The sequence below is a fragment of the Podarcis melisellensis genome, assembly GCF_964234715.1.
Source record: "Podarcis melisellensis genome assembly, chromosome: 13".
In the NCBI taxonomy this organism is placed as follows: domain Eukaryota; kingdom Metazoa; phylum Chordata; class Lepidosauria; order Squamata; family Lacertidae; genus Podarcis; species Podarcis melisellensis.
The window spans coordinates 7,186,907-7,202,007 of NC_138545.1; the positions used below are offsets into that span (position 1 = coordinate 7,186,907).

The 15,101-nt window shown below is 54.4% G+C and overlaps 1 protein-coding gene across 2 annotated transcripts in view; it reads left to right on the plus strand.

Moving 5' to 3' along the window:
- The window catches only part of ACIN1 (apoptotic chromatin condensation inducer 1), a 38,343-nt gene that overhangs the window by 13,772 nt on the left and 9,470 nt on the right, over positions 1-15,101 (plus strand). For both annotated transcript variants that reach the window (XM_081886691.1, XM_081886690.1), the window contains exons 4-8: positions 3,177-3,265; positions 3,386-4,654; positions 6,500-6,742; positions 6,879-6,979; positions 10,904-11,042. In XM_081886691.1, coding sequence (XP_081742817.1) covers positions 3,177-3,265; positions 3,386-4,654; positions 6,500-6,742; positions 6,879-6,979; positions 10,904-11,042 — 1,841 coding nt within the window. The remainder of the gene's footprint in view (positions 1-3,176; positions 3,266-3,385; positions 4,655-6,499; positions 6,743-6,878; positions 6,980-10,903; positions 11,043-15,101) is intronic.

Consider the following 15,101-nt stretch of genomic DNA (forward strand, 5'->3'; position numbering starts at 1 on the left):
GGACTGGGCCAATGACACTTTATGGTGTTGATGTCACATGAGCCTCACCAACTCTGGGGCAACCTAGGTTTGCCCATAACCCAGATTTTAGAATTTGGGGGATGAGCGCAGCAAACCTTGCCCTCACACACTCCCTCCCTCCTTTCTCCTCCTCCAAAATAACCATGGGAAAATCAGAGCCTTCTGCTTCCATTTCAGACATTACACCGGAACCCTAAACCATGTTTTATCTTAACCATGGTTTGTTGAAATAAGTCACTTTCTTAAATGCCGGGTTGTATCTAACTAGGTTCTACTCATGGTAGACCTACTGGAATTAGTGGCTCTACATTAGCCATCTCCACGAATGTCAACTTCCTACATGGCTGACTTTGGATGCATTTGCAGTTTCAACAAACCACGGTCAAGATCAGCTTCGGCTTGTCAGGTTTGGGTGACACAGCAAGGTGTGGTTGATCTACAATGGAAGTGATGCTCCTCCTTGCAGCCTTGATTGATGGATTGAATTTCTATACCGCCCTATACCCGGAGGTCTCATACTTGGGGGAGGGGAACACGTGGAACTGAGATTCTCTGTTTCTCATTCTGATAATGCTGAACTACTATTTAGCATCCCATGTGAATCGACCCTGCAAGTCAAGGTCAGTGGTGGGGGAATCTGGGCCCAGGTGCTAAACGTGGCCTGCTGTCCCTCTGCATTTGGCCCTGAGAATCCTCCCCAGGCCATGCTCTTTGCTGACCTTGCTTCTCACGCTGAGCATTTTTGCCTGCCTGGAATGTGTCCTTGAGCTCTCGCTTGTTTGGGTGGAGGATAGAGAGGTATGTGTGTGGAAGCTAAACTCCTGTGCAAAGGAAAATTTTACACTCCTTGCTGCACCAGCTTTTTGTCTCTGGTATGTTGTCCTCAAAAGGTTGCTTAGAAGGGAATGGGGCCACCCCTGCTGCAGACAATTCTGATTTAAAACCAGATGTAACCGTGTAAAAGGTCTGATGGAATGATTTTAAGCCAGATTTTCATAGCTCTGAAATGCAGACATCTTAGTAGACGGTCAGATTCAGACATGATGCAGCAAAATTGCATTAGTTAATTACGGAAATGGATGGACTATGACAAATGGCATTCGGAAAACATGAACGGTTCGGAGCTGGTTACAATATTCTGATGCCATTAGTGAGAGTCTGGGTTGTTATGGGCATGATAGATTTTACAGTACTTGTTCTGTAGGGTTGGCTGCAATTTTGAAAAGTCTTAAGAAAAAGGGGGGAAAGATGTACAATATGTTCCATGTTGTTTTCCTTGTTATAGCACAGCTATGCAACTGCAGGGTTAACGTGCTTTTGCCTCACCTCTCAATTGCTAAGAAACATACTCATGCAGTTGATTCCAGAGTGTGGATTTGAGTGTCTAGCTCAGGGGTATGCAAACTAAGGCCTGGGAGCCGGAGCCGGATCCGGCCCAATGGCCTTCTATATCCAGCCCGCCGACTGTCCATGAATCAGCATGAGTAGAATGTGTCTTTTTATTTAAAATGCATCTCTGGGTTATTTGTGGGGCATAGGAATTCATTCATTCCCCCTCCAAAAAAAATATAGTCGTCCCCCCCCCCCCCAAGGTCTGAGGGACAGTGGACCCACCCCCTGCTGAAAAAATTTTCTGACCCCTGGTCTAGCTTTTTAAAAGGTGTGTGCTCTTGACCCGCTCAGAATGTGGCTCCCGTGTACCTGACTTCCAGAGAAAAAGAGGGCAGGAGGAGGTGCCCCAGACAGACAGGCATTTGCAAACCTCTTGGCACTCATCCAGTTTCTCTGTTCAGAAGATGTGTTTGCACATGCTTCTGCTGCAGAGGGATTTGGGTGACCAGGGGGACGAGGTGGTGGTGTTGCTCCCTCCAAACAGCTGGGCAACATTCCACACCCTGAGGCTTAAGGCGATGCCCTGTTAGATGCCCTGTTGGCACATCCGTTTCTTTCCATGCCCGCTGATCGTCAAGGTTGATCAAAGCTCTTGTTCAGAATGTGGATTATCAGTAACTATTGTTCCACCAGATGTACATAGATCAGAGGCGAGCCGGTGTAAGAGTGTTTACACACCTGCACACCCACCAGGGAGAAGAGCAACTTCTGGCTATGCCTCCAGCAAGATAAGAGATCAGCCACATTTGCTCTCACTTCAGCCAAAATGGAGAGGCATGGCAGAGGGGAATGTTTGCTCCTAGCCGTTTGTGTGTTTGTGTGCACATACACACTCACACTACGTGTGTATGTCATTGCTTGCTTGAGTATTACAAGAGGCTTCTGGTAGTACTCAAGTTGACAGTAATCAGGAGGAAGACCCATGTCTTTTGGGGGGCAGACTTATCTGCTTACCATGCAGAAGGTTCAGTCCCCAGTGAAATCTCTAGGTAGGGCTAGTCCATGTACTGTTATAATTATTTCTTCTACTGTTATTGGTAGTGTATCATCATCATTGATCAGTTTATTGCCCACCCTTCATCTGCAGATCTCTGGGCAGGTTACAACAACTTAAAACTCAGCCATCACAACTAATTAGAATTCAATTTTTAAAGCAGATAAAACCAATGACGGTCGCAGGAATAGGGTAGGTCATACTGAGATTGATGGACCAATGTTCTGAGATGTTACCAGGCAGCCTCCTCTGCTCCTAGGGTCAAAAATGAAGGTACTGAGGTGGGGTTGGAGTCCTTTTATATATATTGGGGGGGCGAATGGATTGGCAGCCTGTTTGCTTTGTGAAGATGTAATTGAGCCGGCTAAATGAAAGAAAGTCCTTCCTCACGCAGTGGAACTATGGAATTCCCTCCCACAGGAGACGGCGAGGCCGCCCACTTGGATGGCTTTAGAAGAGGAGTGGACAAATTCACAAAGAATAAGACTATCAATGGCTTACAGCCATGATGGCTGTGCTTTGATGCCGTGGTCGGGGAGAGCAATGCTTCTGTGTACCATTTGCTGGAAACCAGAGGAGGAGAGAGGGATCTTGTGTTCGAATCCTGCTGGCAGGTTTCCAAAATGCCTCCGGTTGGCCACTGCGAGAACACAATGCTGGACCTTGTGTCTCTCCCAGCTGCCACCTGAGCTTCCCTTGGGGTGGCCTACCTGGTGTGAGAAGCGATGTCTGGCCTGACCAGCTGACGGTTCTCCCCTTCCTTTGCTAGGCAAAAGCTGCATTGTGTCACGGGAGAGGGAAGAATCTGATGAAGAAGGGCCAAGAAGACCGGAGCAGCACCCGACCCGGGTCAGGCAGGTAAGTAGCCGTGATACAGGTTGAGGGGGTCAGCGTGGGGAGGTGCCTGTGAGGCATTTGCCCCAGGAGGGGCTGGTGCAGAGCAGCTGGAGGCATGTCGTGATTTGCTCTTCCCTTCAGGCCAGAGCTGTAAAGACCCCGGGAGCCGCCCACGCCCCAAGCAGCGAAGAGCGAGAGACGCCTCTCAGGAGTCGGAGGGCAGCCCAGAGAGCTCCTGTGAAAGAGGAGGAGGAAGAGGAGGACGAGGACGACGAAGAGGACGATGACGAGGATGACGAGGAGGAGGAAGAAGAAGCTGCCCCGTTGCCGGCCAAACAGACGCCGAAGGGGCAGGCTGAGCCCGGCGCCCCAGCGCCCCTGGAGAAGGGTGCATGCCAGCCTTCCCTGCCCATTGCCCCCCAGGCCCAGCCCAAAGAGGCCATGGCCCAAATCCCGGACGCCCCAGTTTGCGGAGCGGCCGTGCCACTTCTCCCACCCTCAAAGGGCCTAGCAGAGGCTGAACCCGCAGCCCCAGAGTGCAGGGAAGAGCAGCCAGCAACTGTGACACAGGAGGGGCTCCAGGAGGAAAAGAGGGGCCCTGAGATGCCAGGGCCTCCAGAAGAGGTAGAGCCTGTCGAGGCCGCAGCCCAGCTACCCGAAGCCTTAAAGGTGGAGGTGGCGAAAGAAGCAGGGCCTTGCCCAGAGGAAAGAGGGGCGACTGCCCCCCGCGAGGCACAAGGGGAGCAGGGGGTGGGCCTGCCGGGGTGGGGGGGCCCTGCGGTCCCTTTGCAGCCCCAGCAGGTGGTGGCAGAGGAGATCCAGAGAGATGAGGAGCAGGAGGAAGCAGCTGAGGCCCTGAAGACTCTGGAGGAAGAGACAGCAGCTGCCGCCGCCGCCCTGGTCCAGGACTCCCCTTCCCCTCCGCAGCTGACAGAAGCACAACACACCCAGCAGGACGACAGGGGCGAGGAGCCCCCTCCTCCTCTCTTGACCAAGGAGGCCCCCGGGCCCAGCCCTGCAGAAGACGAAGAGGCCCCCCCTCAGCTCTCTCAGCCATCTCCCCCCGCTCAGGAAGTCCCAGCCGCCGCTGCCAGCCCCGGCCCCCCGGAGGAACGGCCTGGCCACCCGCCATCTCCCCTGCAGCGCCCGCAGGAAAGGCCCGCGGGCTCCAGCTCCTCCCGCTCTTCCTCCTCCGCGTCCAGCTCCTCCAGGTCCCGCTCTCGCGGCAGCTCGCAGCCTCGCTCCCGCGCCAGGAGGCCCCGCTCCGGCTCCTCCGAGTCGCCCGCCAGGAAGCGGCGGGCCTCGGGGTCCCCGTCCCGCTCTGGCTCCGAGCGGCACAGCAGCTCCTGCTCCAGGTCTCGCTCCAGGTCGCGGTCCCGGTCGCCTTCCAGCAGCGGCAGCAGCAGAAAGGTGAGTGCCCGGTTTCTTCCTGAGTCACTTGAAGGCAAAAAAGCTGGGCTTCCCACACTGGATGATTGTGTCTGTTCAGGATCACAGGTTCAGTCCTGGTTGGATAGTCCCATTGTGCATTTTTTCCAGAGAGTCAGAGTGGTTCCTTGAACACCTGCCCGCACCCCTCTTCCTCTGCCTAGTACTTTTCTCCTTTCCTGTAGGATTCGCGTCTTACATTATTACCACTTCAACCTGTTGAGGGCACCTTTCCCAGCAGGAAGGATTTGAATCCAGCTCTCCTCCACCTCAGCCCAGTCTTTTTATCCATGGGAGCCACCAGGGTTTTCGTGTGTGGTTCCCCGTCCCCTTCTTGTTGTTGTTTTTTTAATTAGGGAAATGAGAAACAATACATTTGGCAGGTGTTTCCAAGCACCTTGTAATCAGGCAGCCCCTTGGTCATCAGTGGTGTGTATAAGTGCCCTTTCTCTGTTATGGCGGCTTCCCCTAGGCCAGTGACCCCAGGTGTTGTTGGACTACAACTCCCATCCTCCTCTCCCCCCCCAGCTCTGCCTTATGGGAGTTGTAGTTCAACAACATCTGGGCACCCCGAGTTGAAGAACACTGCTCACTTACCAGGCTACAAGCAGCGTTCCCATACTTGAGATTATCCGCTGTCTGCTGCTGCTGCTTAGCAGCCTTTGGGTTTCAAACAGTAGGTGAAGTTTCCAGAGCAGCAGGGCAATGTTTTTCTCCCCTGGAAACGTGCTCAATTCTGGTCCTTCCCTGACTTCTGGGCAACAAATGTGCTCCGGCGGGGTGAAACAGGCCCGTGGCTAGCAGCTCAGCATTTGATCTCTGTGTCTAGATGCTGCCCCCTGCTTAAATCACCAGAGCCTTGTTTGAAGCTGCTGTGAGACTGGGCATTTGGAGGGTGTCTGGCTCAAAGCAAGATGCTGCTTAAGAACAAACAGGCATTCCTAGCTCAGGGCAAGCTAATCCATGGGGGATCATGGGCGGAGCTTGGCCAACTAGCAGCTGCCAAGCTTCAGGCGCCTACCACTTGCCTCTGGCCAAATTTTTCAGTCCCTGGTGTAAGGCAGAGCTTGCCTTGAAGAACTTAAAAATATGCGTTGTAAGTCTTGCATGAAAACTGAATTGGCACCGGGCGTTTGAAACCCAGGGGGTGTGTGGAAGAGGAGTTTCTTTTTCTTCAGAAAAGAAAAGCAACAATCCTGTCTCAGTGCATTATTTGTTTTCTTGTCCATATTTAAGGATTCATAACTTTAGATGCTGGGCTATTTTGTCCACACAACCATTCTCAGTAGCTGTTAGCTATAAAGCATATTCAAGGGCGCTGAGAGCTATGAGCCTCTTGTGAGCACTGCCGTATTGATAGTCATTTTATTCGGAGCGATCTAAAACTTGCTTTAAAAATCATTTGTGCTAGTAAAAAAAAAAAGTAGCTCCACCTTGCTGGCAGGCAGCTTTAAAAATCAAATAAAATACATGTGCAAACGGCAAACATCTTAAGGGGAGTTCCCTCTTTAATGGGAATCCAGGGCTTTTCTGAAATTATACCGGCTGTGACACATTGGTGAATCATCATCTAAAAGCAAAGAAAGCGTGTTCCCCCAAACTATTATTCTTTCTCAGGTTGCGGATTTAATCAATTAATTGACTGGCTCAGTTTACTTTCCTTTAATCCAGTCACAAGCTTGCTTCGTGATTGCGCCTCCCCCGGCTTGTGAGCAGCAGGGGAGATGTGTCTGTGGATTATTTCTCATTTCAATGCAGCCTTCCTCAGGTGGACAGGCTGGAGCCGGCCATCTAAAAAAACCAAACCACCTGTTTTTCTGCTTTCAGTCCCGTAGCCCTGAAGCCTCAAGGGATGGTAGCAGCTACCCCCACACCAAAGAGACCTCCCCGACAAGGGAGAGCCCCCCACGCCACAGCCCGCAGACCCAGCAAGATGGGTCATCAAGCCCAAGGGAAAAGCGAAGAAACACCCTTCCCCTGCCTTCGGAGCCCCAGAGACACCCCAGCCATGGCCAGGAGCAGGAACAGCAGGAAGAGGAGGAGGAGATGGAGATGACAGTTCCAGAGCGAGTACGGAATGGGGGAGAGGACGGGTTGCAGGGCGGGGCATGCATCGTTTTTGGAGGAGGGGCGCATACAGGGCGGGGGAGGTCTTGAGACCCTCACCGTGTGGCCTCTTCCTGCTAAACTAAGCCTTTCCCCACAGGGCAGCCCAGAGCCCCGCACTCCAATGGAGGCCAGTGGCCTCGACAGCGGGGTCCCTGCCTCGGAGCCACACCGCCCGTCCGAACAGCGGCACAGCGAAAAGTAAGTATCCGAGGCCGAGCGACCCGGGCAGTGGAGGGCGGAGGCTGAGCAGGCCCCACATGCACCGCTGGGGAATGGGGCGCGTAGAGAAGGGAGCCTCCAGGGGCGGCAGCGGGCCCAGGAGTTCAGGTTTGGCTTGAGGCCACGACGCAGCAATGCCACACAGCGCAACATGTGACACAGGGCTTTGTTTGGCCCACCTTTGAGCCCCAGAACACATGGGTGGTCAGAGGCATGCGCAGAGCGGGCTGTGGGAGGGTTCCTGGGGGAAGAGGTGATTTCATAGAATCATAGAGTTGGCCATCTGGCTCAACCCCCTGCAATGCAGGAATTTCCAGACGAATTTACTTATTTAGAAATTCAGGGCTGATACACTACATATTTCTAGCTGAACTTGGTTATTTCCCTAGCAGTACTTGTTAAGTTCAGCAGGATCAGGGGCTCTCTGTCTAAACCAGCCCCTGTGTGCTCCTAAGGGACAAATACCTTGCTCAGTGCTGTCAGAGGGGAGCCTCTCAGCCCCGCACGAAACGCCATCAGGGAATTAACCTGGGACCTTCTAAAGACCGCTCAGTTCTTCTCTGCCCTTCCTCATGCACCTCACTTCTGCACATACAAGGATACTTGATTTCTGGTAGAGAGATTATGCTGTTACAGGTTTTATGAGTTTTGAATTTGTTAAGGTGGTCTGTGTTCCAAGGCTGAGGGGCTGGGTGGAAACAGCTGGCACGCCTTGTTAGTGTCAAGGTGTCATGGCTTCTGGATCTTGGTGGTGCAGATCAACCATGGTCAGGTAGATACTTCTGGAATCAGCAGAGCTGCTCCTCATCACCCCACTTCGGTTGGGCTAGGCCGGTAGTGTACACATGTATAGCGTTTAAGCAGTTCCCATTCTGTGCTAGGTGCTGTACTCTCTCTAAAGGCTACCCACCCCCCAAAAAAGCAGCTGCAGTCTCTGCAGCAACATACTCCAACGAAATCTCACTTCTGCTTGGGAATGGACCCGTCCGCTGGGCCAAACTGATGGTGATGGAGTTGCTTTTCAAGGGGTGCCGAGGAGGAGAACCTCCTTTGACTGATCTTGCACCATTGGGGTGGTGCCAGTTAATGTCTCACTGGAACAAACAGGAAATGAATTAACTTGGGGTGGGGGGGGGACAATGCAACTGGTTTGTAGGGCTCAGGTGTTCCAAAAGCCAGTGCTGCCGCCCAGTTTTGTGACCTGATAGTGGCCAGGATGGGGAGCCAGGGAGTCCCCTGATGTTACTGGACTAGGTCACAGTAAGGAGAGCTGGCTGGATCAGGTCATTTGTTCTCACAGTGGCCAACCAGATACCCCTAAGAAGCCCAGGAACCTCCCATCATTATCCCTGAATAGTGGCTGTTGCTGACAGGGCACAGTTCCCTGTTCCTGCTGCAGTGGGCAGCTCACAACCCACTGCTGTGCTGCAGACAGGGCAGGGGAAGCTGTTCCTGTTGAACTCGTGCCTGTTGACGCCGCTGTCAAAGGCACAGACTCTCTCCCAGGCAGTGAAGAGGTGCCCGAGATGCCAAGGACCAGACCTGGCTGGGCTGCATCCTTGACAGCCAGGAAGTGTGGAAGGCTTTGCCCATTCCCCAAATGTTGCCATTCGTCAAAGAGAGCAGCCCACACCCCAAAAAAGTCTCTGCAGACTGGTGGTGTTCCCCCCTTTCTTTTGGTGGGGTGACATGGAAGTGGGGTGTTGTGCAGGGATAGGGGGAAGAAGCTGCGTCGCCGAGGCCAAAGCGTGGGTCAAGGGGCGCGCGCCTTGCTTTGCTGCTTGCGCTCCCCGGCAGCCTCCCATCGCCTCTCCTCCGGCGCCCCCCCCCCATGCCCTTTCCTCCTCCGCTATTTCTCCCCTCTCCATCCCTCCTCCTCCTCCTCCCTCCTCCCCAAACCCTCCCGGGGGCTGCTGGGAAAGACGGCGGCGGCAAGATGGCTCCGCCGCCTGTCCGCGGCCCCGGTGCGCTCCTGACGCTGCTTGCGCCGCTCCTGCCGCCGCCCCCGCCCGGCCCCGCGTCGCTGCGGCGCCTGCTGGACTAGAGGCGGAGCGGAGGAAGCGCCGGCCGGGCCATGCTGCTCTCCGAGAGCAAGGGAGGGTGAGACGGGGCGCCCGGCCTGGCGCAGCGCGGCCGCTGCCTCCATCCATCCTTCCCACCCACCCACTCATTCATTCATTCATTCGCCCGTCCCCTCCTCTGGCCGGCCTTCGCCCGCCGCCCGCTCCCCGCAGTCCCGCCCGGGCTCTGCTGCCGCGTCCTTCCCGGCCGGGTCGCCCCGCTCTCCCTTTCCCGTCCTCGCCTCCTTCCCCCGCCCCGCGCGCCTTGCTCTCCCTGCGCCATTCCCATCTCGCTCGCCTCCCCTTCCCTCCCCGCTCCCAGATCTGTCCCCATCTCCTTCCCGAGCCCCCTCCTCTCTCCCTTCGCCGGCCGCATCCTGCCCCAAGCTCGCTCCCCCCGCCCCACCCCGCGCGCAAATCCCTTTTTCTCCCCTCCATTCATTCTCCCCCCATTCATTCACTCGCCTCCTGCCCCTCCCCCTCTTCCTTTCTCTGCCTCGCTGCTCCCTTCCCCCTCTCCTCCTCCTCCTCCTCCTCCGGGCCCCTCTGCCATCCATTTTCTCTTCCATTCCCTTCTTGGCTTCAGCTCCCCTCCGTCCCTCTGCTTTGTCATGCCCCCACCCTTTCCCCAATTCTTCCCTTTATTTGACAGGGTCACTCTCCACCTCCAGCAATCCCTTGCTTTTCCCCTTTCTGAAGGGCCCTCATTTTGCTGCATCTCTCTCTCTCCATCTCTCTCTCCTCTCGTTTTCTCCTTTCCCTGGACTCTGCCTCTACTCCCTTCCAGCTGGTCTCATCAACACCTCCCCACCACTCCCTTTGCTGTTTATGCAAATATTTCTCCTGCCTGCCCTCCTTTTTCTTCCATTTCTTTCCTCCTCCTGTTTGCCTTCCAATTGCACACTGGCTCTTTCCCTCCATCCCCTTCAAATTGCACGTGTCTTTCTTCCCCAGACTTCCTATTTCCCATCTCCTTTCCCTCTCTCTCTCTGTCCATCACTCCCTGCTCCATTCTCCCCCCTCCCCTTCCTCCCCACAGGCCTCAGTGGGGCAGGCGGTTCCCTGGTCTCTTATTGAGGACAGGCCTCTGAGGACCCACGGGGATGTTGTGATACCTTGGGGGAGGCTTTGCATGAGAGCAATTTGGGGGAGGGAGAGATTTGGTTGTGGGATTCTGTGGCCTGGAAGACAGAAGAAGCCGCCTTTGGTGACATTCCAGGGGTGAAGTGTGTCTATAAGAGCTTTAGAAGGGAGGGCTCATAATTTTGGAAAGTGTTTGTTATTTTAGGCATCTGTGGTTGATCTCTGAAAGGGAAGGGGCTGGGGCTCAGGGACTATCTTCTGACCCCTAACACCAGGTGTGTGTGGGGGGGAGAGGTGTCTGTGCTTTGTGCATTGGATATCAGGAAGGTACTCCTCATGTGCTCAGGCAGATTCACTGGTTCTGGGGCTGAGATTAAGCCTGTGGGGGGGGGCAGCGGAGGGAGGATCCTTGAAGGCCCAAATGACCTCTAGGAAGGTTACTGGGTGGGGGATAAGCTAGGCTGGTTGGAGCATATTTGTTCACAAAGGTGGTTTTTTTTTGGGGGGGTGGCCAGGATGGAAGAAATGGGGGCTAATGGTAGCTAGAGGGAAAGAGACCCCCAAGGAGAAGGTTCCATTTGAATATTGTGGGGGAAGGTTCCACAGGGCTGTAACTAGCAGTATTTTCCTGGGCCTCAGCCTTTTCCCCAAGGTGCTTTCTGTCTCTCTAGAAGAGATGGCCGTGTTTTGTGTACCTGGAAGTCATTCCCCCCCCCCTCAACCACACCATAAGTGACTACTTCTCCCTCTCTCTGCACAGTGAGGAGAAGCCAGAGGTGCCCATGGAGCCGTCCGAGCCCCGACCAGAGAGCGAGGCCCCTGAGCCTGGCCCTGACGAACACCCCTCCACGGAGCCCCCCGGACCCGACCCGGGCCCCGAAGACGAGGAGAAGAAAGAGGTAGTGTGTTGGGGCTCCGCTCGGCAGACGGGCAAGGGACCCCAGGGTGCAATGGGGAAGGCAGTCCAGAGGTCCTGTGGAAAGATGCCTAGGGGGGACTTTTGGGGGGAGACATTCCTTAGAGAGGTCAGCTATGTACCCAGCTACCGCCGCAGGGTTAGTGGGAAAGGGTTAGTGGGACCTCCTGCAATAAGGGCTGGGTGTTTGTTCAGCTCTCAGTTCCACCCCATAACCTTGGTGGGCAGGTGCTTCTAATTTAATCCCCTCCCCAATCCAGAGCCTCCTCTCATCCCTTGTGTCCTGAAGTGCCAGGGTGCTGGGAACTTCTGGGAACACTTATTAGCTTTGGGGATTAAATTATTATTATGATTTAAATCAACCGAGAAGCACGTTTCTAGCTTGGATCCTTATGTAATAAGAGTTGCATGAATGTCTCTTGAGGAAGGTGTCCAGCGCTTTGGGGGAAGGGAGAGATGTCTCCAGCGCTCTGCAGAACTCCTTGACCTCCCTATGCACAGCTAGGAAAACCAGAATAAATTTTGTAAAAGTGGTGTGGAATAAATTATGCAAAACAAGAGGAAATTATGCAGAGATGCCCAGTTTGCATAATTTAGATGGGACTCAAGAGTTCCGCTTTCCTTGCTGCAGAATTTGGGTTTTCCGGGGGCAAAGAGTTCTGAATCCTGAGCATGGTGCACCACACTTCACTCTGCCTTAAATGTGGTGTAAATGTTTAATGCAAAATACCGTCTGCATGGATTTACTAGATAGTGACACCCACATACCTCTTTCTCCCCATAAACTGGGCCTCCTACTGTCAGCTAGCAGCCAAACTTGGATTTTGGGAGGGTTAACTATTGATGTGTTTGCTGAATGTCATGTTATCGAAAGGTTCGTTTTGCCCACGTTCCTCCCTGCCCTGCATTTCCCAAATTTGACTCTTCCCACCCCTGAGCCGGGGCATGAACCCGGCTTCTTCCATCTCCTCTGTTCCAAAGCGGGGTGGGGTGGGAGTGGGGTGGCGGCTCTCGGCCGGGGTGAGGCAGGGCTGTTTTGAGGACACACCCACGCACACGCACGTAACGCGGGCACACACATGCGAGACTGCTTTCTGTGCTGCTGAGAAGAGGGGAGGGTGGGGACAGGCCTTGCTTCCCCCTCACCTTAAAGAGAGTTTCCCCCCACAACCCCGTTGACATTCTCCTCTGGACTCGTTTGTTCTGATCCCCGTTTTAAAGAGGCTCCAATCCACCGGGAGTGCGAAAGAGAGAGTGAGAGAGAGAGAACCGGAGAGAGAGAGCACAGACGTACTTGAGCAGGCCGCACAGACAGGTACCCGTGGAGGTGGATGAGAGATTTGGAGGGGCCACAACATACTAGGCCTCTCCTGGGACCGTTTCCGCCACCGCTCTCCACTTTGTGGAAAGCCCTCTGGCTCCATAACCACAGAGCTTCTCGTCTGGGAGCCCCACATGCGCTGTGGCTCTTCCTGAGTCCGTGGGCCTCTTCTCCTGTCCGTCAAAGAGAGCGCCATCTTGTCCTTGGGACCCGTTCTGCCTTCGGCTGATAAATAGTCAATCTCCAAAATGTTAAAGAGCGCTGCTGTTGGAATCCTGCCTGGTTGACACTCAGCAAAAAGGTTCCAGGAATGTCAGGACTTTGCTGGGCACTCAGTCTCATGTTGCCCGCCTGGTGCTGTTTGGTGTCTTTTGCCGCCCGTTGAAAATGTCTACGCCTCCTTCCACCGCTCAAGGTGCTTCTGCTTCGTATGAGGTTGCCTTTAAGGACTCCGTTTATTCTGCGGTAGAATTGTCTGCCTCTGTAAACCAGGCGTTCTTTTGAAGTCTTCACTGCCGACGAAATGGTTACCCTGAGTTTCAGGGGCCTCCACTTGAGACAACTCAAGAGTGCTTCCTTCATCACCTCGGGAGCAAAAGTCCGCTTTCAGAGACTCCCAGGAAGTTCTCCGTCACACTTGGCCATCTGCGGGAAGGCCCCGGCCCGATGATACTCGGCTCCTGAGAAGCTGCAGCAGTCCGGCAGCTCCTCTGTTGAATCTGGGACTCAGCACCTTGAGAGGCTTTCCCCGAAATTTGAAGGTGGCCTCCCCTTCCAATCCCGCTGGTGTGCAGAGCTAACCAGTTTCCACAGCTCTCGTTGCTCGGCACGGGTTTTTCTCCGCCATGCCTCAAGGACTTCCACCTCCACAGAGTTCTCTGGAGTTGCCAAGAGTTGCCTAAGAGGACTTGGTTTATGTAGGGTTCTCTGGAGGTCTTCCCCGCCAAGGACTTGGCATTTGCTGCCGTCGAGTCGCCCTGCTGCCTGCCACCTGGGCGCCTCTTCCGGAAAAGGACTGTCGATGTCAGCCGTCCTCTTTCCGCACGTGGACGGTTGCCCCGTCACGAATTCCGTTCTCCATTGCTGACGCTTTCCGCCCGGTGTCGCAGAGCCCCTCGCCCGTCACGGGACTCTTGCTGCCATGCACCGCCGGAGGTGCTCAGCTCTCCATTGGCCCAGTCTCTGCCTGCCAAGAACTGATGCCTTAACCCTCCCCCCCACCGCACCTTGCCAGTGGGGGAGGCGCTTCTGTCTCGCCCTCTCTCCTCTGGGACACTTGGCTCCGACCACCTACCAATCAAGCGCTAGGTTCCTACCTACCACCAACCAACCACCACCTCTCTTGTCACCCAACCCAACCAAGCACGCACCTTTCAGGCCAGGGAGGGCTCGTTCCGATTGGACCAGCCGTTGCCTAGATACAGCGCACACACTGAGGTGCGATTGGCTGAACAGAAGACCCTGCCCCAGGTGTGAGAGGGTACCTGGAGCACTTGTCCTAATTTCGTTGATTTTATTGTTTGGTTTAATTTTTTTGTTTAATTAATTTTTAAAGGAAAAAAAAAGTATCACTTGCAACTTTCCCCCGGGGTAGGCGGGTGGGTCATGTTTCAGTTTAAATGGAGGGTTCCCTCCCCTGCATTTATTTATTTTTTTAACGATGAGGGAGCAGGGGATCTCTGGGAAACTGAGGCTAGTTCCTGCATCAACCTGGTTTGGTCCAGCCCCCATCCTTGCTCAGACTGTGGGGTACGCTATCAACAGGGTGGTACTTGACTCCCAACCACCTGCTCCCTCCATTTCCTTGGGAACCTGCTGCTTGAGGAATAAAATGGACGTAGAAAGGGGATGCTAGCAAGCTGGCCGTTTCTGCTCACCTGGGATGAGGAGCTCGAGGGTCTTCCGGTGTCGCTGGACTACAACTCCCATCAGCCCTGGCTGTTGGCCATGGATGGCTGAGGCTGATGGGAGCACGAATCTCTTGACATCTGGAAGCTCCCAGGTTCCCCTATCGCTGCTTCTGCACCAGCCTCTCGGGAACAGCATTTAACGATACTCCTTGATTGGCATCAGCGCCTCCTTTATCCCTGCTGAAGCCCAATTAATCAACATGGGGCTAAAGGTTCCCTGCGGCTTGGTCCCAGGTCACCCCCATGAGATGTGAAGCTCTCCTCTCATAGAGGGCACACGAATGATGCGGTTCCTTCCTGTGCCAGTGGCTGTGGCTAAGCGGGAGGGCCAGTCCTGGCCTTGCTGTCGCCTGGGCGCTCGGCTGCTGAGCTGCAGGGAAGCCGAGGGAGGCATTTTGGTGGCATCCAGACTCCCTTGCATACAATTCAGGCCCAAAAGGGGAACAGAATTGTGGGAGCGGATGAGAACCCTCCCCTTCCCAGCTCAGTGCTCTTGACCAGACACAGGAAGGCCATTTCCCCACCCCCCTAGAAAGCCAAGCGGTGGAACTTTGGAAAGGCCTCTTCTTTAACAAAGAGAATCTGTGTCAGAAACAATCATAAGAGTTGGAAGGGACCCCCAGGGGCCATCTAGTCCAACCCCCCTCCCCCCGCAATACAGGAATCCCAACTAAAGTGTTTAGACGTAGTTATATGTTCTTGGCAGATGGTCAGTCTCTGAATAATTGCCTGTTGCATCTGAGAACCTAAATACACATTGCGTCCAACAACCTTGGTGTCATTGCTGTGCCTAAGCCAAATGGACGCCATG